Raw genomic sequence first — 24795 nt, forward strand, 5'->3', positions numbered from 1 at the left:
CGTTAATAGGAATCGTGATACGAGATTCATAATTCAAAGAGAATAAAAGCGAATCTGAAGAATTACATTTTGCTTTATTGTGATAATGATTACACATTGAAGAAAGTTAAATGGAAATGATAAAAACAAACTCTCATATTAATAATAATACAATTAAAATGACAAGTAGTTAAGTATTAAGGATAATGAAGTTAACACAACAAACGATTTTAAAACTTAGAAAACTGCTACGTATGGAGAAAATCGAAAAAATACATTATAAAAAAATTAAATTAACTTTTCAACACAAAAGTTTGAAAATCTGTTATAATTTAATTTTATTAAAGAAAACCTGACTGGTGTTCAACACTTCTGAAGTTTTTTTAATTAAAAAATATGAGGTCTATTCTTTTAAATAAATTGTTCTAATTTTTATTTATTGGAGAATATTAAATTCATAGAAGACTTCGGGCATGAAAAAAAATGTTTTTTTTTTTCACAGCTCTCTTTCTGGTGCACCTTTATGTTACTGTTTTTAATTTATTGACTTCAATAACAAAAGACAGATTAAAACCCAAGTGATACTTTTATTGACATTAATGGACTTCTGGCAAATAAGTTATACACAATTTTGGCATATTTACATTTCATTCGTATAAAAAAAGAATTCCTTAATGCATAGTGTCTAATAAGAATTTCTTTTCCTATATTTTTTACAAGTCATAAAATTGTGTACAAAAGTTTAATGTACAATTGGTAGAAATGGCTGATGAGCATCTACCATAAATAATAATTTTGTAACTATTCTTGAAACCATCACAGACAGTCTCTCTGTTACCATTGTGAGTTACCATTAGGCAACAAAAAGAATGAATTTGGTTTTAGGCATCACAAGAATGTCATTTCCCTGATCTTGCACCCAGGTTATTTGTAGCTGCACCTTGCAGTTGGCGCATCATATTCTGTAGTCCACTGATGCCACCTATAAATATAAAAATGGAACTATTTTATCAGATTTTTTTAAGACAAACGAGGATCAACCATTTTTCCTACAAGTGAAACGAGATGAGAGTGCGATTTAATCTGATCGATAATAATCAAGATATTCGTGCAATCATTTAGAGATTCACATGGCTATTCAAAAAAATTGCAAATCTCTATGTGATTGCAAGAATGAAATAAATTGCAAGAAATTAAATAATCTTTTCCATCATAGAAAAAATCAATAAATTAAGGAGTCAATTAAAAATGTACCTATGGCAAACTAAGAAAAATGTATGGTTAAAAAAATAATTTAAAAAACTAAAATTATTGATGAAATTCTAAAAAAAGATATAAAATTTAAAATAAATATTAAATACAATAATGATTCTAAAATTAACAGTGATAACAAATAAGTTTTCAATCAAAAAATATGATTTTAGTTATTTGTATAGATCACAGACATCAAAACAAGTAATTGGAATTTGAAAAAAATATTGAAACGGCATAGTGATACAAACTTGTATGTATATTTCCCTTTAGTAGAGCATTATCTTTCTTCCATTCTTTTTTTTTTTTTAAATAAAAAACAAGAACTTTTCCTTTTTAAGAACTGCTGAGAAATTGCAAACGTAATATCTAATTTCAATGAATTTACTTCATAGGTAACTGCTAACTTTGGATTAGAGATATAACATATTTTGAAGCTAGCATCACACTGGAAAATTTTATTATGGTACACACCATTTTTAAAATTATTTGCATAGTAAAATTCAAAGAAAAATTACATATACATGCATATAAAAACATTCATAATAATAAAAAAATAATTGGTTCAACTAATATCTAATAAAATTTTTTAAAAAAAACTTACCCATTTGTTGTAATACTCTAGGATCCATCATTTTTGCCATCTGTTGATTTAATTTATTTATTTGAACGGAGTTAACATTTTTTGCTATATCACCACCTAAAGAAATACAAAATAATAAATTTCAGTCAAGTGAAATGTGAATTTAATAAAGACTTAATTTAATTAAAATGGTTTTACATTCATTTATTTGAATAAAGATAAATTGTAACTTTCATTTTACATTCAGGTTATCTGCTAAATTTAGTTGTTAGATCCATGACTTCAACCTAACACTTTCCATAATTTACACATGTTACATTATTCATGATTTATATTATTACTCAGTATAGCTGAAAGAAGATCTAAACCTGTAACTGTCTCTCTTAAAAAACAATATTGCTTTACGCTTTGCATGTATTTTTATTAAGCTAATCGAAGCAAATGCAATAAAAAAGTATACTGAACTACTAAAGAAACCGAAAATAAAATAACTTAGCAATTAGTGGTTACAAGCATTCAAATTAGAACATCTATATATATATTTCTCTTACACGGCACCAAAAAAAGCCTCATTACAACTCCCCGAATGGCAACGTTAGAAAATCGACCAATGATTGCTGCTAAAAATGTCACATGAGGTGGCTCAACATATAGCGCTTTTAAAAACGGAAACAAAAACCAGAGTGAGCATTATCAGGTTGTTCAATTCAGATTCATGCCCTAAAAACATGATAATATTTAATTTAAACTAGCTCAACATATAGCGCTTTTAAAAACGGAAACAATAACCAGAGTGAGCATTATCAGGTTGTTCAATTCAGATTCATGCCCTAAAAACATGATAATCTAATATATATAATTCTCTTACGTGGCTCCCAAATTTTGGCTGTATTTCTTTCCCGCCGGTGGTAACAGTTTTCATTTTTAAAGAAGTACTTTGTACAACTAAATAAGATTCTTTTCACAGCACTTAAATATTTACTTTATTCTCTTCATATATGCTGAGAACAGTCGGCAAAGAATTCTGTTAGGTCAAAAAACATATCGCTAAAAAAATAACGAATTCTGAAAGAAATAAAAATAAACAACTTAAAAAATAAAAATGCTGTTGCCAGCCATAGAATTTTTTGAAAGTTAACTTAGCAACATAAATCAAAATGACATAGAAGCGCAACTAGATCAAAATTATGATACCTGAGCGCTTGACGTAATAAATCCTTCAATTCTATAAGTGTTGTATCCCCAAATGCCCAGATAATATTGAAATGTACAGGTTTAGAATTTTCTACAGTGAAAAGTTTTCGGAACTTCAGTATTCAAAAGAGTATACAAAAGCTAGACGTTAAGAACGTATCCAATGAGCGAGCACTGGATTGCGAAGCAATCCGAAATGAACTGCGAAAGCAGTTCCGGGGGTTGGCGAGCGCCAGCGAGCAGGAGGCGAAGCCTCCTTGTAGATTTAAAATTATTTAATAATGTCTTTTAAGAACATTTTACAAACAGGGTACCTGCTACATTTTAGATTTTCAAATTCATGACTTTTCATGATTTTCCATGACTAATTCCAAGAATTTTTCATGACTTAATGAAGTTACTATTTTCTCCGACAAAAACGCAACAATGCATTTAAAAAAGCATTATAATAACATAATAAAAGGCATAACCAAAACTATACTCTGCATCTTCATATTTATAGATTTTAAATTTAAAAAACAGAGTAAAGAAAGAATTGAAACAATAAAATAGCTAGAAAAAAATGCAAAAGCAAATAATTTTTTTTCTGTAGAATTATATTCTAAAGATACTTTTCTTGTTCATCTGAAAGGAAAGAAATACTCCTAATTTTTCTGTTCTCATTTAGGAATTAAAAAAAATTTGCAATGACTGGTTTGCTTCAACTAGAATTTTAAATTGATAAAATTAAATAAAATAAATAATAAGAATTTTTAAATGACAGAAGAGTTTAAAAGATAATTCGATCTAGAAATTATGTTTTTTCTTTCATTTTTTGAAAGAGCACCATAATTTTTAAAGAACATGATAAAATCATTTTATATTCTAATAAAATATGCCTGAGTGATGATTTTGTTAGGAATTCAGATGTTTGGTACAGGATGAAATTGGGGGGGGGGATTCCATTTTAAAAATTAGATTTTTCGGAGACCAGTGGTGCAAGTGGCAAAACATGGTTTTGGAGCATCTTTCGAGCAACACAAAAGCAATTTTGGAGCAGCGAAACAAAGATTTGGAGCATATTTAATAAAAAGAATTAAAACAAGAGTTTTCAACTTTGTTCATTAATGGCATATCTTATTTTTTTCACTTTTTAAAGGTCCCTGCATAAACAAATTTAGTTTCTTTTTGGTAGCTTCCAATTCTGTTAAATATTCTGCTATGCTCGACTTAGCCTCAGATAAGAGGATCTGTCCGCCTTTCTATAAACATGTCTTTATTATTTAACCCATCTTTAATATTTTTTTTATTAGTGGCTAAGAGATCTTGAGAAGCCTTCAATTTTTTTAGCAAATCAATTTCAGCAACTTTCAATCTGCTTTCCTCAGTTTCAGTGTTTTCACATTCTTTTTTCACAACCTCTAATCAAGCAGAATAATTTTTAAATGCTGCACGAGTTCCTTTAATCATATCTTTGCCAACTTTAAAGTTTTTTAAATCCCCAGTGACACAACGTGTCTCAAATCATTAACGCTATGCAAATTTAAACTTGCCCTATTGTCAAGTAGCTTTTTATTCACACATATGAACAAACCTAAAACCTCTCTAGTACTAAAACCTCTTTCAACATCGGCATTCCCATGTGGTATGCACAAAAGAGCTTGTTATAAGAGAATATTTGATATTTCCCAAATTATATTTCTTCACAAAATAGTTTTTCCAAAACACATCAATTGGTGCATATTCATTTGAGTCACAAGAATAACCTTCTGGTTCTACACGTAACAGTAACAAACATGCCTCTTCAGGTTTTATAATGAATGGGGTTACTGTTGCCAGATATCTTATTACCTTAATAGAATTCCATTCTCATCACAGGATGCAACAATTTAAGATGGTATAGTAACCTATATTCAAGAGGCAATGCTTTTAATAACTTTTTTGCATGGAATTTCTTACTGAAGAAGATAATGATGTCATCGTATTTGTGGTATCTAGTCCAACATCTATTAAATTTGAATTTTGCCAAATTTCTGCGTTTTCTACATCCAAAGATTTTAAGTCCTTTCCTGTCAAACTAAGAAAAGCAGAACTCTTTTAAAAAACGCCCTAACAATGCTTAAACTAGGGACACCATTTTATAATACAGCAAGTGAATCAATGGTGTCTCAGTTTGGAAAAAATCTAAACATTTATTTAATATAGGTGAAATATTACTTAAAAAGGAGCTTTTGGCAAAAGCAATTTAAATAAATTCAATATTGAGTGGCTCATACTATTTTTTAAATTAATAATTACTTTATTTAATTCTGTAAAAGGTAATTTAAAACTCTAATTAATTTAACTATTATTTAATGTTATTGAGTATATTTTTCTTAAAATTTAAAAAAATGTTATTTGTAATAGTATATTCAATAAAACATTAACAAAATTAATATTGATCATACGGAATTTATAAAAATATGTAAAGAATTAAGCAAACTTTAATAAATTTATATTACAAATGTAAATTAGTGAATGACCCCTAATTTTTTTAAAATTAAAATTGGTTACCCAGTACAGTATTTCCTTAATGAAATGATTAAAAAAAATAATTTTTAAATGTAAATTCAATGAGTATTGAAGCTATAATAAAATGCAATAAGTATAAAAAAAAAATATTAGTAAAAAAAAAGTAATAAATGTTTAAAAACAATATGCAATTAGTGGATGGTCCCTCAGAAAAAATTTACGCTTAAGAAACTCAATTTTTATCTTTATTAAATTAAATGAATAAAAGGGAGATGGAAATTTTGAGGTTATGAAGCTTTTTGATTCTTGACTGCTCTGAGGATCAACATGAAAATATGTACTTAGTGAATGGTCCCCAAGTTAATTCCAAGATCATGAGTACTATTCTATAAATAGAATAGAGCAAGAAGGCCATAAGCTTGCCATTGACGAAGACGATGGCACTTCAATAACAATGAAATTAAACAAGAGAAATAAAATTTTCGTTTGCTATTAAACTTTGGCAATGTTTAGTCGGTCCCCGAAAATTCCTGGGAAGTTTCGGTTCCATTTCAGAGAGTGGAAAATGAAACCTGAAATTGAGAATATCTTGTAAAATGAAGCAGAGTAATACATGAGAGTGCAAGAATCCTTCCCACTGAATCCAGAGCAACCCATCACATAGCAGTAGCTTGGTTGCCGCAAAATTGTGACTTGGCGATACCCAGGGGAAAATATCCCTTTTGGCTCAGATCGGGGCAATTTAAGCCTACTACTTCAATTTGGAGCATATAGGCCCAGGTTTCCACAATTGGCGCAGTACTTGCAACACTGGAATACCAAAATCCATGACTTTCCATGATTTTTTTCAAAAAAACAGCAAAAATCATGACTTTTCATGATTTTTCATGACTTTCCAGGTGCGCGGATACCCTGTACAAAGCCAAAATTTTTCATCTGATAGAAATTCAGATATGCTATTTCCAAAAGGGATGTAAACTTAATTTCAAAGAAAGAAAAGTATCAACATTATTCATGAACTAAAAAATTACTATATATATATATATATATAAACAAATAAAAAGATAACATTTCAAACACAAAAATATTAACTTAATACAATTTTTCAAACTTAAATCATTTTTAAACTGCTGTTTGTAGAAAATGCAACACCATGAAGGAATCATCAGAATCAAATGAAATTCGCAGCAAATGTCAATTATAGGATATTATGCAAATTAATAAAGTTTCAGAGCCATCGCGCGTGCGTGGCGCGCGCAGCGCCCTCTGAATTGATGCTGAAAGCGTATAAATAAAGTGCTGTAGCGGGACGTTGAAAATAGTCTATGATTATTTGTTAGTGGCAAACGTTTAGTGAGACCTGAGTATGCCTCCACGACGGAAGAATAAGAAATTCAAGCAACTTACGGAGTTTGAACGAGGGAGGATAATCGGCCTTCGAGAAGGAGGATTTTCCTATCGCGCAATAGCAGCTCGTATGCAGCGGAACAGTTCCACAGTGATGCGAGTTTGGAAGCAGTGGACCGACGAGCACCGAACAACTCGAAAAACAGGCACTGGACGACAGAAGGTGACGTCAGAGCGCGATGATCGACACCTGCTCCGCATGGCGGTGAATGATCGCACAGCTTCCTCCAGGCAGCTGGCAGCACATTGGTCTACTGCTACAGGTGTACAATTGTCGGCTTCGTCAATTCGTCGTCGTCTGCTGCGCCGTGGATTGCGTGCAAGGGTGCCATTATACAGGATTCCCCTCACGGCGGATCATCGACGGCTGCGTCGGCAGTGGGCTCTTGAGCACAGAGACTGGCGAGCTGATTGGCACCAAGTTGTCTTTTCAGATGAATCACGCTTCAATTTGTGGACCCATGATGGCCGTGTTCGTGTTAGACGTTATGCCGGTCAACGCTGCCTTCCTGAGTGTATTATTGAACGACATAGTGGTCGAACACCCGGAGTTATGGTCTGGGGTGCGATTTCGTATCATGGACGATCCAATTTGATACGAATTGAGGGTAATCTCAATAGCAACAGATACGTCCGTGAAGTGCTACAGCCCGAAGTCGTTTCTTTCCTTCAAGGCATCCCTGGAGCTATCTTTCAGCAGGATAATGCACGCCCACATGTTGCGCGGACTGTTAGAGACTTCTGTTCAGCACAACGCATGCAACTTCTTCCTTGGCCTGCTTATTCGCCGGATATGTCGCCTATTGAGCACGTGTGGGATATGGTTGGTCGGCGTCTCACTCGTGATCCGCGTCCTGCAGTTTCCAAAGACGAACTTTGGTTGCGCATACAAGCGATATGGAATTCTCTTCCTCAAGCAGATATTCAACATCTGTTTGACTCCATGCCACGTCGTATAGCAGCACTTATTGCAGCGCGTGGTGGCTGCACCAAATACTGATTTCGGACGCTTAATTTGTTTCTTTTGTTTTGAAAATTTCATCATTTATTTGTATTAGTACAAGTCGTTTCTGCATTAAATTTCATTTGATTCTGATGATTCTTTCATGGTGTTGCATTTTCTACAAACAGCAGTTTAGATTAGGTTTTACTAAAATTTTTAATATTTATCAGGATCAAAACATTTTAGTTGAGTTAATTTTTTGCTTCAATATTACAAATGCAATTTTAATGTAACTACATACAAAAATAAAATATATTAATTATATGATTATTAAATTATACTGCATTAAGAACTAGAACACTCTTACTACTAAACACAAATACTTAAACTATCCACTCTTTACAGGGATTAGATTTTTTAGATATTGTCTCTCGAATTTCAGCCTTTTTAACGAAAACTCAGATTTTCTAAAAGTTTAGATTCTTTTTTGTTTTATAAATATTCCACTTTTTCTGAAAATGCAGTCGTTGCAATAAAATAATTATATTTTCGAAGATAAACAGAAAATTTAAACTACGTTGTAGCTGCTAACCCTTCTGCATTTTTACTCATTTTGTCTATTTTCTCTGTTTTTAAGCACAAAAAATAAGATTTTCTGTATTTTCACCCTCCCGCCAGATAGCTCGTATTTTCATAATTCAGGCGTAGCTGTTTCCTGCCGCGAAAGCAAACGAAATAGTAAAACAAAATAGGGGTGAAAATATTTATTACCAGTAGAGTTGGCAGCTATGGAATAGGGAATAGCACTACGTGGTTTTTAAATCACACTAATACAGATTACGATGTGCAATTTTTAGATCCTACAAATATAAGATGTTGTGGGATTTTTTTTTAAATCGCATGAATGTGGATCAAGATATGTCATTAATATATCCTGTAAATACAAATTGTGCTCTTAGATTTCATAGATAAACTCCTTAAAAACTGCTTTGCGATGCTAAATCGCACAAATACGGATTCCTCTGTGTGATTTTTAAATCACTCAAATACGGATTACTGTGTAATTTTTAAATCACATGAATACAAACTGCAATTTATTATCTTTAAATCATGTGAATAAACATCGCGATCTGTGATTTTTTAAACCACACGAATGCTGATCGCGATGTGTCATTTTCAAATTGCACATATATGGACCACCACGTGTCATTTTTAAATCACACAAATGCAGATCATGACGTGCGATTTCTAAATCGTGTAAATACAAATCGTGATGTGTGATGCAGGATTTTCAAATCGTGCAACATTATTAAGGGCCCCAATGGCCAAAATCCATTATGAACTGGAAAGTTTTTATGATAAATTTCGAAAAAAAAATAAAATATCTTTTACATTTTCATTTTAGAAAAAGTGATTTAGTACCTTTAAATAAGCCTTTGATGCCACCCATTTTCTTTACCATGGCAGCAAATTTAGTATATTGTGAAAGCAACTCTTGAACGTCTCTCGTAGCAACACCAGCTCCCCTTGCTACCCTTGTAATACGACCTGTTTGTCTAGAAAAAAGCTTTGCTCCTTCCCTGTGATCTAATTCTGTAACAAAAAAATAGAGATAATGTTTTAATATATATTATTATAATTATTTTAAACACTTTTTTTAAAAAAAAAAATAGTAGAGAGAAATATGGACAATATAGGAAACTTCGAAACAATTTCAACTTATAAATTTTAAACCTTTTTGTTTTCACTATAAAGAGAAAAAACTCTTAGAATAAAACAGTTATGTAATACAAGCTCTGATTCATAAAACCTCTAAAGTTCTGCATATTGATTCCTACAAATTTTTTTAACTTTTATTAAAAAGTACTAATTATTTGAAAAATTCAGATACAGTTAAGGTACAGTGAGAATTAGGCATATCTAAAATTAATAGTTGCTTTTATCTTCTATTAAATATATATATATTTAATAAAAGTTGCAGAACTCCTTTCTTTCTATTTAAATGATTTCAATATAGGACAATTAAATTAGTATGTTTTTTTGTTTGCTTGAGCAAATTAAAGAATTAGTTATAAGTAATTGATGAAAATCAGAAAATTTCTTTTAACTGTTTAATATCACAATATATTAAAAAATGCACTGGTGAAAGTCAAAAAATTGTTAGGCGTGTGTAACCTAATTTGAATTCCATCACTATGATACAAATTATCACATTTGATTATATATATATATATATATATAAATATTGAAATTTTCCAAAATAACAGGCAAAATTTTCTATAAATCTATTTTCCAGAATTAGGACATTAATTCTGGAACTAGGAAAAAAAAAAATTTTTTTTCTTCTTTTTTTTTTTAGAAAAATTTTAATTGGCATTCATTATGAATTTATTCTTATCAACAACATCAGCATCACGGCTTGAAAAGTCTCAAAATTTTTTAATGCTCTCAAGGAGATATAATCTACAAAACATGTGTCAATGAAAATATTATGTGCCCCCCTTAACATCTGTTCTTGTTTCACATAAATGAATGTACCTATTAGTAATCTATCAAATATTAACATTGTATCTACATGAACAATTTAAGGTTAAGAATAAATAAGAAGTGTTAAATATTAAGTATTGTTACTAAAGAAATATTAAGCATGAGTAAGGCAAAAAATTCTAGGCCTATTGGATAATATATATTCTGTGTAAATATGCATACATATTGAGGTAAAATCAATAGTGTTCGACCAAAATATATATATATTTCTAATATCAAAGATTCAAACCTCGGTCATTCATGCTGTCCATGATAGTCATCAGCTTTTTTAACCTGGACATGGATTCTTGTTCATTGCCTTTTGTCATGAAATCACTACTAAATCCTGGGATCATATTCTACAATAATAATAAGTTACAATAAATAAGCAATTATTTCTAGTTTGAAAAGGAGGCAAGTGGAGAATAAATTCTTTATTTTTTTTAAACTATGCCGAATAAAAATTGATTGTTTGGTTAAAATAACATTTAACTGATTCCTACTTGCAGCCTTATTTACCAGCTCAGGGTAAATCATCTTTCATTACAAAGCAAAAATCTTAAGTTTCAATAAAATAATTTAATTGTTACTCTATTAGAGAAAACACATAAAATAAAAATCAATACAAAATTATCAATGCTTAAGGGGAGCAGGAGAAAATATGATTAGATTAAGATTACAATATTTGCATATTGCAAAAATGCAACCTTTATATAACTTTATAATGTAAATATTAAAAAAAGATTTTAAAAAAAGGAGGGAAATAAAATTACTTATTTCACATTCCTTACCATAATTTGACTGAAAGGTCCCATTTTCATAATATTTTGAAATTGTTCGTACATATCTCTCAATGTAAACTCACCTAAAGTATTAAAAAAAAAAGGTAGGATTTAAATATTTATAACTACTAAACTAAATACCATAGAATAAAAATTTCATACTAAAAAATATTTTCTTGAATCTAAAGTTAGCAAATGTCTAATTAGTGTATACTTTTAAGTTTATTAATCCTTTTAACTACTACTTAGTTTTACATTAAGAAATAATAATTTTATTTCAAAATTCCTTTTGTCAAAAATCATTTTATTCCTTAGATAAAGATGCATTTTAAAATAACTAGTTACAATTATGTATAGTAAAATATAAACATTAGTACACTTGAAAAACCTTTTACACCTAGTACTATTGAAAAGCAGATTAATTGAGAAATTTAATGATAATGCACTAAATAATGTGCTTAGTGAGTATATGAAACAATTGCCACTGCCTTTATACACTTTTATCCAGATTCAAAATTAATTTAAGAGAAGTTCATTAGTAAAACTGTTAATTTTATTTTTAAAAAAATCCTGTTAGCCAGTCTGTGAGCATTTACTTGTATGCTGACATTCAGCAATAATTTTCTTTCACATCTGCCTAATCATTAAAAAACTTACTGCAATTTTATTGAAATATAAAATGAAACTTTAAAAAAAGACTTCAGTAAGTTGTATTTCCTCAATCGCTAAAATTTCAGTTAATAAAAAGTAAACCATGAAAAGGTACGATCAAACACTAAAAAAGATAAAAAATTATACAAAAATTACTTTACTCAACAAGTTTTAATGCTTGCTGTTGTTCAAAAAAGAACTGATACAGCTGTTTTAATAATAATAAAAAAAAATTGAAGCAAAAAAGAAATTATTTTTCTATAAAAATTATCTATTCATTGAAGTTTATTAAATATTAATACAAAACAAGAGGTTAGTAGATTTTTAGTAAAATAGCATAAAAATTGGAGTGCCTCACCTAGCAAATATGGAGAGTTTGCACTTATGAGACTTTATAACAGCTATAAGCTTTAATTTTTATTTGCGGTTTTCCAATTGCTTCAAACTTTTACACATTTTAGCACAGATCATCATACAGCACAATCATTTTAGAAATGAAAATGTATCAGAATGATAATAATTTGAATATCTGATCTGATAGATAAGTTGCAAAGAAATGGAATATATACTATAAGTCTACAGAAACTATAAAAAAAAAAGCTTACCATGTTTTAATTTTTCTATAAGTTCTTCATTGTCATCTAGTTTCAGTTCATTTACTTTATCAATTAATCCTTCAATATCTCCCATTCCTAAAATATAAATATTGTTATTCTGTAAAATAAAATTTCAATGCATAAAATAATATGTTTTAACCTAGACTTTTTAAAGACTTCATGAGTTAATTTGTGTATAAGTAGACATAACATAAGGAAATAGAGCCTGTTAAAAGATTTAGTTTTTACCTAAAAGCTTGCTGACAAATGGTTTTACTTTAAAAGGTTCAAAATCATCTATATGTTCACCAGTGCCAATAAATATGATAGGACTCTGCGTAGCAGCAACTCTAAAAAGAAAAAATAGAAAATTAAAATTCACAAAATTTTTTTAATTGGGACTTAAATTACAAATATGAAATGTTTAAAAAATAGATGTAATGAAAATAAAATTAATTTTAAAATGTAGTTTTAATATAAAAATATTACCTGATAATTTATTACTCATCAACTATCAATTTAAATTCATTACACTATTAACACAAAGTACATGCAATATTAAACTTTAATTTTAAGTCAAACAAATATCACTGCTCATCCATAAAAATGCACTTAAAAATTATTTAAACTTTATGTCAGTTAAGTTAAAATGTCTTAATTTTTTTGCTGTATCATGTATTTTATTAAAATATTAATGATGATAACTTCATAAAACACTTCATATGGAAACAATTCTTAATCTTACAATGTATTTATTACGATTATGTGGCATTTTGACCCAATGTAAGAAAAATAATATTTATTTATTTAGCCTATTATAACCAGTATCCTCAATAGCAGAAATGTTCTATAAGAACTATTTTGTTTCACATTGGAATTAAATATGTATATATCACTGCGCCTAAAGATATATTTTCTTCTCAGATTAAAAAACAGGCCAAAAATATTACTAAGAGGAGAAACAACAATCATTTTCAAATCCCAAATTTATTAATTACAATTTGTTTCAGGTCCTAAACAAAAATAGTGTATCAATCTGCAAATATATAAACGAAAAATGATGACTTTTAAAAATTTCAGATTATTGACTTTAATTAGCTTCAATTTTGAAAAATAATGAATTTAAATGATAAGAAAAATTTGAGAAATAAATTTTTTATTTTCAAAAACTCTACTTGCTAGTTTATAGACTGTATTCCATTATTTAACTTTCAATTAGCCCATTCTTCCTTTCATTCAAAAGTGTATGTATATATATATATATATATATTTTAAAATTGAAACAAATTTGTAAAATTTTTTTATACATAATTTTTGTCTACTGTATATGTGCTAATTTTCCTATACACATGTTAAATTAAGCATAATTTCGACAATAATAGTCTATTTGACCGTGTTTGGTTTGCAAATAAATTTGCAAAGATCTGTTAATTCTGCTACTCGGGTCGTATCAATTTCAAAGGTCAGGCACTTGAAATGGTCTATAGTTGAGGTTAACCAGTACTATACTTGGCCAGATTTAATATATAATTCTACTTAAATGGAAATTTTAACAATTTTGAAATTATCTCTTGCAAATTAATTTAACTCATAAAACATGCTTTTCTATTCATAAAACAAATGAAGTTTCTATTACCATGTACATGTGAATATCACAATTGTACAAAGTGAATTATACAATGTGTCAATTTTACATTGATTTTGATTTACCATCAATGAATTAAACCAATGGTAGTGAACAATATGATCCTAATGATTGTTAAAAAAACAGAATAGGTCATTCAAATAAATGCACTGTTTAATATCATGTGATCTGAATGTGATTCAGCTACATCAAATTCAGGAAGAAAAAGTTTCATTAACTGAAGGTGACAAATTTAATCAATGTGGAAAATTTAAGAATCAAAAACAAAAGCGGAAATAAAAGCGAATTATAAATCACTAGTTTTATGTTGGAAAAATATAACCCATGTTTACCTTAAGATAAACCTCATAAGGAGATAGAATTAGGAAATTAATTTATTAATCAATTGCTGTTAATTATAAATAAAAGATGTGTGAAAAAAGTGTTTTTTAAACAGATAATTTTAACTTACGCACTAAGTGCTCCTCCACCTTTTGCGTGACCATCTAATTTTGTAACTATAACAGCACCTACATCTACTTTATCTTTGAATGCTCTAGCCTAGAAAGAGAAGGAAAGAAAGTCTTAAAAATGTACAAAGTGATAAAATAACAATAAGTATTTGAATTAGAAAATTGAGTAAAAAATTTATTTCATAAAAAATATGTAAAAGTATTTCAAATTATTTTAATAACTTTTTTGATTAAGTCTAATGAGGTTAATAAAAAATTATCAAATCAACAACAAGTTTATATTATAAACTCACTGAAAATGAAAACTTTTATTTTTACTTTATGGCATATAATTATTAAACATGAAAAAAGTGAAAGTGGTCAACTTTAGAACTTCTGCATAGTGACTGTTCCAGGTGTAAACACATAAATTTTTAACAATGAAAGGTGAAAATAATAATCTTAATCAATCAGGATTTGTAAATTTAAGTTTGAAAATTAAAAATATTTTATTTGAAAAATGACAGTCTTCAGGTGTTGTGCATGTAATTAGTTAAGTATTCAATTTATTTCTGGTAAATATTCAAAATATATATTTTAAACTATTTTAATAATTTTTTCGATAATTTTAATACAATTTAACAGTAGTAATTAAATAATAATTACCTGTGCTTCACAAGCTTGACCAATTGAAGCATCCATCACGAATATAATATTATCTGGATTCTGTAATTTTAGAGTGAAAAGATTAACTTCTTTATACGAATATATTTCGATGACTTTAACATGTCTAATACAAATAAAATGCATGCAGATACAAAAACAGGTAGTATAGGTTAAAAATACCACAGATTCAGTTTAAATCTAATTAACTTTTTTATGAAACAAATATCCTTTTTTTTAATTTGCAAAAAAAAGAAACTTAATAAAAATATATAAGTTCATATGGCACATTTAAATTTTTTTTTCAATGAAAGAGCTATGTTACTATTTTATAAGAAATAAAAAATTATATTTGTTACATATTAAAAATATGTTAAAAAAAGGGTGTTTTGTAAAGATCGTTTTTAATGTATATTTTTAGAATTCTAGTCAAAAATGAATACACAATAGGGGATGCAAATGAACATTTAAGTGAGAAAAAATCAAAATGCTTTCAACTATTCTCTGTTCTTTTCAGCAAAGAAACAGGTTTTGATGTTTTCAGCCCCAACTATTTCAGTAATGATTTATTAATTTTGTTTCTATTCTTCTTAGCTTAAATGATGTGTACATTTTCTTAAATGTGTATGCTTTATAAACTTCATTTTTGACAAGAATTCTAAAAAATATATATTAGGACTTTAATTATAGAACACTCTATATTTAGCTTCAATTTCTTTCTATTATTGATCCAAAATCTCCATTTCAAATTCTAAAAACTTCAGATTTACTGCTTTTAAGAATGCAAAGCTCAGAATAGGCTAATAGGAAAAAAAATAAAAAAATAACTATAAAATTTCTTACGTAAGAATAAACACATTAAAAACATTATTAAAAACAAATAGTTTTTATACGATTAGTTTAATAAACTTACCGTAGCATTAGAAACTTGTAACATTTCTTCAAATAATGAATCTTCTTGCTTATGCCTACCACTGGTATCTACAATTATAATTTCAAAACTTTCGTTCTTAAATTTTTCTACACCCTCTTGAGCAATTACAACAGGATCTACTTCTGTATAGCTGTAAAAAAAAAAAAAAATTGTAATAACCTATGTTTAATTACAATTAAAAAACATAATTTAATGCACCCAGGACAGATAAACTTACCTTCCATAGAAAGGTATTCTAGCTTTTGTTGCATTTTGTTTTAATTGATCAAAGGCACCAGCTCTAAAAGTGTCAGCACACACAAGGCAAGTCTTCCACCCTTTTCTTAAATAATAATAAGCTAACTGCAAGAAAAATGTTTCGTTATAGGACAGAAAATGTAGAAATTAAAAAAAAAAAGTAAATATTGTAACTAGAATGAAATTGTGATCAATTTTACATTCATTATTCAATTTATGAACAGCAAACCATCAGAACAAAATTAAAACAAATTAATAAAATATCTACATTTAATTTACTTACAAACATATAAAACTCTTACATAAAAATTGGATTAAATCTGCATAAAAAAATAGAATTAAAATCATTTTCATAAAAGTAACTTGTATCTTATTTTAAAAATGGTAGCTGATTTTTACTGACAACAGAAGACGCTACTGCAAAATTTTCTATACTTAGAGCTTTATACCATAAAATGAACAAATATGGAGCTGATACACTGTTGAAAAATACTCTGCATTCATAATGATAATTTAATTCGTATTATAACTATATTTGATAAAAGACAATATAAAAAAGCCCACTTAAAAAAAACTCTCAGAGCATTTTATTTTTGAACTTTAGGCTAGTGGCTTTCCTGGAGAAAAAAAAATTGCTCCCATGAAGCAGAGTGTAGTGGTGGTAAATTCTGTACAACTTAGTATAGAGTCAAAACACTTAGAGAGTAAAATCGTTATTAAATGAAGAATTTTAAGTTTCTTTTATTTATTATTTTCTTTTTTGCAAGAACACAGCATATACTACAGTGCAATATCTATGGCGTAGAGGGTAACGAAATTCTCTTCACATAACAAAAGAAATACAGTAAAACCTCCATTAAGTGGACATTTGTGTGAACGAAAGAGTTGTCCGCTTAAGGGGAAGTGTACCCTAATAACGAAATTTAACAACTATTAATTGTTTTTAAAATATTTTCACAGATGTAGAAATAATTTACAACAACTATCTACAAGAATATTTATTTAAACTTTAAGAAAGATAAAAAAGAATATATAAACAAGTTTGATATAAATACATAATTCTATACGTAGCTACAGATAAATGAATATAATTTACCTATTAGCATAGATACTCAAGTCAGATGTATGATACGGAATAGGAGCTTTCAGTCCTCAGTCGGTTTCAATTATTAAGTTTACATCCCTTTACAGTGATAGGGAACATGGTTAATACCTTCTTGAAAGTAAACCTCCCACGATTCACAGTTAAGTCATGAGGACCTATGGAGTTGATTGTTCACAATTGATCAGCTATCAAGTGTCTGAATAAGTGTTTCATTTGTATGAACACATCAAAGATTATATTTCTGTTCTCTTTTTTACCCCAGGTGCATTAAATATAGTCTTCAAATCGATAAGAAAATTAAAGAAATTTTCAATGGGGAAGAAGCATTGAGAGCATTTAAGATGTCATTGCAACTTGAGGGGACTCATAACCTGTGTGGTCCAGTTGAAAAGATCAAAAGGACAGGAGAAAGATTGATTCTTCAGTAGTGAAATAGCTTAAAAATATTTTTAGTAATGGATAAGGCAAAAAATTTACATGTTTTAAAAATGGCGAAAAGTTGCATCTATTTGTCATTTTTAAAACATGTAAATTTTTTGCCTCATCTTTTCCCCTTGCAATTTAAAGCAGAAATATATATATATATTTTCAGGGATGTGATTGACAAAAACACAAAAAAGAGGAAGTTTATAACTGTAGCATTAAACGTGCAAAAGAAAAAATGATATGAATTCAATAGCCAATCTGATAATGATTACATTATTATCTATTCAAATAAATATAAATAAATGGTAATTATGTTCTTAAATAAAATCTTGATTAAAATATTTTTTTTTAATAATTTAGAAAACTTTGAGTAATTATGCATAAGCACGATTTTATGTATCACATCATTTTAAAAAACATTTCTTTAATGGTCAAAGGACCTTTACGGACTTTCTTATCAGTTCTTTGTTTTTCCGATGGTCTTTTATTAACATGACTGATCTGTAGACTGCGTTTTGCAGACTTTTGATCATCAGTGTTGATAGGACAAGAAAGTTCATTTCTCACACAATTTTTAGAGACCTTAGATTAAGAATCGCGATGTTGGATTTTAAAATCGCATGAAAAAGAATCGCGATGCCGGATTTTAAAATAGGGTGAATAAGAATCGCGATGTTGGATTTTAAAATCGCTTGAATAAGAATCGCGATGTTGGATTTTAAAATCGCGTGAAAAAGAATCGCGATGCCGGATTTTAAAATAGGGTGAATAAGAATCGCGATGTTGGATTTTAAAAGTGCGTGAATAAGAATCGCGATGCTCGATTTTAAAATCGCTTGAATAAGAATCGCGATGTTTGATTTTAAAATCGCGTGAATAAGAATCGCGATGTTCAATTTTAAAATAGGGTGAATAAGAATCGCGATGATGGATTTTAAGAGTGCGTGAATAAGAATCGCGATGTTCGATTTTAAAATAGGGTGAATAAGAATCGCGATGTTGGATTTTAAGAGTGCGTGAATAAGAATCGCGATGTTCGATTTTAAAATAGGGTGAATAAGAATCGCGATGTTGGATTTTAAAATCGCTTGAATAAGAATCGCGATGTTCGATTTTAAAATCGCTTGAATAAGAATCGCGATGTTTGATTTTAAAATCGCGTGAATAAGAATCGCGATGTTCAATTTTAAAATAGCGTGAATAAGAATCCCGATATTGAATTTTAAAATCACGAGAATAAGAATCACGATATTGGATTTTAAAAGCACGAAAATACAAATCGCGGTATTGAATTTTTAAATCGCGTAAATAAGAATCACGATGCATAATTTTTAGAGTCCGTGAATACTTACCGCAACGAGTAATGTTTAAACCGCGTATAAATTCGAATATCGATGTTTGATATTATAACCGCGTGATAACGAATCGCAATATTGAAATTTAAAAATATATATGAATACGAATCGCGACATCGGATTTTAAACTAGCGGGAATATGAATCGCGATATTGGGTTTTAAAAACGTTTAAATACAAATCGCGATATTGGGTTTTAAAAACGCTTAAATACAAATCGCGATATTGAATTTTTAAATTGCGTGAATGGGAATTGATTTTCAACAAAAGAAAAAAATTTTCAACAAAATATCATTTACTGCATAAAAATTTTTTCCGCGCGGAAATTTATGAAAAAAGAGCGGAAGATTTGGAAAAATCTGAAAAAAGCGGAAATCAGCGGATCCGCGGAAGAATCACATCCCTGTATTTTTTCAAATTTAGAACTAATGTCCGGTTTGAAGAGATAGAAAATAATGTTTCAGGGCCAAAATGATTGTCTGCGTTCGGTTATGTGAGTTTCCGCTTTGTGGAAAATGTACATAATGGTTTATTCATAGAAGATTCTCGCGGAATTAAAAATATGTAATTAGCAGGAGTGTCCATAACAGGAGGTTTCACTGTACATAAAAAATAAGAAAAAAAGGAAAATATACTTCTTTTGGTGTGAATTAAGGACAGTATATTATTTAAAGAAAAGTAGTGAGTAAAAAAAAAAAGTTGTAATGGAGTCATACTTTTAAGTAATATTTATAACAAAAATTAACACTTGATTAGAACAAAAACAAAATTCTCACTCACTTTAGTACAAGTAGTTGTTTTACCACTTCCTTGAAGACCAACAAACATGATGATATTTGGCTTTCCTTTGGTGGGTTGCCATGCTTTGACTCCAGGATCAACAAGCTAAAAATTTAAGGAAATGCTAATTAAATAATAAGAGTAATAAGAAAAAAAATTAGCTAACACAATTTATTATGTATAATAATAGAATCTTAAAAGTGAAACAAAGTATAATATATCTTTTTTTATTCAGCAAAAGTCTAAAGTTTAAAAAAAAAAAAATGGAAAATGATTCTGAAACAATTACAATATTGGCCCACCAATCAATTATGAAATTGCAAATCTAAATTGAAGGTGTTATTTTAAGATTTTAGAATATATATTATAACCAGTATACTATCATGCAACTGAAAAATCACTGTAAGTGACAACAAATTCAAATTTGAGATTTTTATATATTAGGCATCTTTATATGGTAAGCTAACTATTGCAAAAAAAATTTTTTCAAAAATATATTTTGTTTTATCAGTTTGTTGAAATTCTATTTTAGCTTTTATAGCATTAGCAATACAAGTTGTCAAGCCACTTTTCTCAGAATCAATCGTGGAGCACTCGTGTTGTTTTTTCAATTGGACAGCAGTATACAGTTTCGTAATTTTTTCCAGAAATGTATTAGATGGGATAAATAGAGGAATGGCAAGCACCCACTGGTTTTTGAATAAAATCTTGTTTTATCGTCACTTTTGTGATTTTTCATAAATACCATTTCTTTTTTTAATTTTTGAAAACATATCTAAAATGTTTGTAAATATATCTTTATAATTTAAGTGGTATGAAAATGAATACATATGTCTTGGTATTTTTTAATAACTATTTCTTCTTTTCTATTTTTTTCATTAAATTATGTTATTAATTATGGGAAAACTTTATTTTTCATGTAGTTACAAAATAGAATATTTTTAATAAAATGGAATATTAATAAATAGAATATTTTAATTTTAACAATAAGGTATAAAGATTTCGAACACATCTCTACAGATTATTTTTTGATGGAAAAAAAATTTGAAATTTTCAGAATTTACATACTACAGCACCAAGCTTGACATTTTTAAAAAGTAAATTTGTCCTTAAACTGATGTTCTATATAATTATAAATAATATTTACATAAAATATGGAATTTTTACATTGGAAGTTTTTTAACAGAATACAATATTTAAATTATCACACTTTTACATTAATTTTGCACATAAATTTACAACATATAAAATATTTTAATAGTTTCTTACTTTTATTAGCTCTTTAAATACTGCAGACTGAATCATACGCCGCTTGTTCAAACCTGCAGCCATTTCATCAAAATCAATGACAGATCTAAAATATTAGGAACAATAATATTTTAACAAGAGCCCATAAATTAAAAAAAAAATATTCTGAGGATTTTGAAGTTTACAAAATAAGTTCAATACAACACATTCATTAAAATTAATCAAAACAATCAGTGAAGAATTATGCTTTAACTAAAAAATTTTTACCTGACATTTTCCCGAAGTTGTTTGACTAACTTTATATTAACATCTGCTTCTAGTAGTGCTGTACATATTTCCTTTAACATAGAATCCAAAACCTGAAACAAGATAATTTAGATTAATTAAAGCCATGAAATATTTCTAAAATTTATAAAGACAATGTGTTACAGTTAATGAGATAATAACATGAAGCATTCTTAAAATTTATGAAGACAATGAGTAAAAAATTACAAAAACTAGAAATTTTTGTATGCTAATAGTCAATTAAAATATAGGAGTAATTTTATTTGTAAAGATAATAAAAAAATTAATATTCACATTTTAGAATTTAACATACATAATTTAAGTTTTCCCATTTTTTTTTAAAGATAAATCAGCAACATTAATAAATGATTATATTGAAATGAATGATTAATTTTTACGAGCATCGTTCTATAGAGAACTAAACCAAATCTAAATATTTTACTATTGAGCTAGAATTAAATTTTTTCAGCAGCACAATACAACTACTCTTGTTTTAAAATATTTTATGAGACTTGATTTGATGTAATTTAAACTAGAATTCATAAAGCTAAAATTACTTTAAAAAGTAAACATGAATCAATCTAGATGATTGCCAGAGGTTTAAAATTTACTTTAAAAATATAATTTAGTACATCAATAAGGTAAGTTTATCACTCTGAATCTGAAAATTGGAGGTTTTTTAATCAGTTGTTAAAATTAATCTTTAACTTCAAAATATTTCATATAGACAATACAAGTATTAAATATCCATTACAGGGTGCATAGCCAAATCTTTCAACAAATATAAGCACCTTTTAAGTAATTTTTAAGCACTTAAAAAATATTTTTAAGCACCATATACATTAACAAAATTATTTTCAGACTTAACATGATTGTGATAAAATAACAAGTTTCTGACAAAGTACACTTTTCTTGATTATATTAGCCACCATTAAAAGATCAAGAGATTTTTCGGTCCGAAAAATGAGGGTGGAAAATGAAAGCTGCAATTGGGAATAACTAGCGAAATGCAACTGAGTTGCACGTGAGAGTGCTAGAATCTCATCGAACTCAGCTCAGTAGACGCACATGCAGACTCGCAAGTATTTCATTAAAAACATGTAAAATGATTGCCCGTTTCATATGCTATGGACCGACATGGGCCGAAATGGATTGTGGTTGAATGTATTGTGAAAACGTTGAATAGAACAATGTGAAAACCACACTTTTTCATAATATGTGCCAAAAAAGTTAACATGGTAAAGAAATAAATCTATTTTTCAAAAAGGGAATATCAAGCACTTTCTAAAAATACCCAATGAAAAAAAAACCACCTTTAAGGGCTTTTAAAAAAGAAAATAAAAAATAAGCACTTTTTAAAAACGCTACGCACTATGTATCAGTTTCGTGAAAAAAAAATTTTTTAAAAACTAAGATAGCTAGACATAAATGTAGTTAAATTTTATTAGGATAAGTAATATTTAACTAAATAATATTTAACTTTTTTTTTTTTTACTAAGTTATATCAGAGAGAAAGTTTCAATAGAAAAACTTAAAAGTTCTATTTTAAAAGCTGCATCAGCTAATCAATAACTTATGCAACTTCAGAACATTTACATGTTCTCTCAACTGATACAAACATCAAATGAAATACACCCAAGATGTTTTTAACAAAGAGTAATAAACCATGATTTTTGAGAAACTTTGCCAAGTGTTATGGATTAAGTAAATACAGTTAATTGCGGATAATAATTAAGTAGTAATATGGCTAGTGTAATTTAATATTTATTATATTTATGATTGTATTTTATTCATTTTCATTGTTAGGTGCTTTCATTAAAAACCAATTTTAGGACACTTTAATTTATAACAGTACCCCTTTCAATCTGAGATTGGTTAGCGAAATAGTTTCGTTTTTAAAAGACCGGAAAGCAACGCTGTGGATAGTTGTTCCCCTCGACCAGAGATGGATTCCTCCAACAGTCCGCAGTCAATAAGCAGAGACCTTTCACAGACCAGTTGAAAATGTTGCGGCGACATGAGAAGTTTTTTTTGTTGAAACATTTATATTATTTTTTCGTCTGGTATGCCTGGGTAGAACGAGCCCTTGTCACAGGGTAGCATTTTTTTCCTCTTTAATTTTTCCCTCCCAGGAGGAATATTGTCGACTTCAGATAAATATTTATATCTGATCTAATATTTCTTTTCCCCCTGAAATTTAATTTAATAGTGCCTTAATTTAAATCATGCTTAAGTTACATATGTGTTGATTCTCTATTTATGGCCATGTGCCAATATAAAATTTTTTTTAAGTTGAAAATTTCAGTTTTTTTTTTACTTAGAAGCTTAAATCAATCTTATCTCTTCTTTCTTTTATGTTGTAACCTAAGTTTAAATCTCTACGATCACAATGTTAATTTTAAATAATAGATAACACAACACAAGTGAGGTAGCAGATTCCATCATCATTCGCTTTCGTAATATAATATGGGCAATTTTGAAGCCTCTTTAAATCTATTAATACACAGGAACTTAATTCAAATTAATTGAATGAAAGCTTATTTCTCTCCAAGTGGGAGAGAAATCAGATTACATGCTTCAATTGCAATCTCATATAGATGTTTAAAAGACTAATGAGTTATTTACACAGTAGGCTTCTATATTTACAAACATGAGAACACCAAAAATAAAAACACAAATAAAAATATGAAATAATGTTGATTATTGACGAAAAATCGAAAACTAAAACTTTTCTCTAATTAGTCTAAACTTTTTTTTTTTGTTAGCTTTTTGTAGTTTTGGAAGAAGAAAAAAATATAATATAAGCCAATTATAAAGGCATAGTATTATACTTTATTTTGAAAGGAGAACGTAGCAATCAAGGAAATAAATGTAGCATATTGTCGGGACCATAAAAATTGATTGAAAAAGAGAGTAAATGAAAATACAAATAATTATTTAAATTTTCAGTTAAATAATTAAAATATGCAAAAATAGTGTTCAGTAATTAGTGCAAAGAAAAATAAATAAACATTAAAATTTGACGTATCATCAAATGTAAATAAAATCTTGATTAACCTCTTTATTGATAATTGTGGCATTATTCAAAGAACGCAAAGCGTTCGTGATTTTTCGACCCAAATCTGCTAAAACCATTTTTAATTTTGATGTGTATAAGGTTTTATATATATATAAGTGTGAAAATAAACATAAATATTATCATAACATCAGAGCAGAAACATCATCACATCCACTCACTACACGTAGGTAATAAAATGCTGCCATCTCAAAATAGATTCTTGAATA

The 24795-nt window shown here is 28.3% G+C and overlaps 1 protein-coding gene across 1 annotated transcript; it reads right to left on the reverse strand.

Annotated features, from left to right (window-relative positions):
* Positions 1-546: 546 nt before the first annotated feature.
* Positions 547-24768, reverse strand: Srp54k (signal recognition particle 54k). The gene is made up of 15 exons (XM_043045615.3): positions 24568-24768; positions 21493-21584; positions 21247-21331; positions 19978-20082; positions 16293-16417; positions 16055-16205; positions 15145-15204; positions 14499-14587; positions 12652-12752; positions 12412-12498; positions 11165-11238; positions 10624-10732; positions 9270-9440; positions 1835-1930; positions 547-961 (listed from the first exon to the last, which is right to left on the reverse strand). The coding sequence occupies exons 1-15, from the start codon at positions 24643-24645 to the stop codon at positions 879-881; spliced, it is 1506 nt and encodes a 501-aa protein (XP_042901549.1). The 5' UTR covers positions 24646-24768; the 3' UTR covers positions 547-878.
* Positions 24769-24795: the final 27 nt, after the last annotated feature.

The sequence above is a fragment of the Parasteatoda tepidariorum genome, chromosome 6 (genome assembly GCF_982258835.1).
Source record: "Parasteatoda tepidariorum strain Cologne lab strain chromosome 6, Ptep-v5.0, whole genome shotgun sequence".
In the NCBI taxonomy this organism is placed as follows: Eukaryota; Metazoa; Arthropoda; class Arachnida; order Araneae; family Theridiidae; genus Parasteatoda; species Parasteatoda tepidariorum.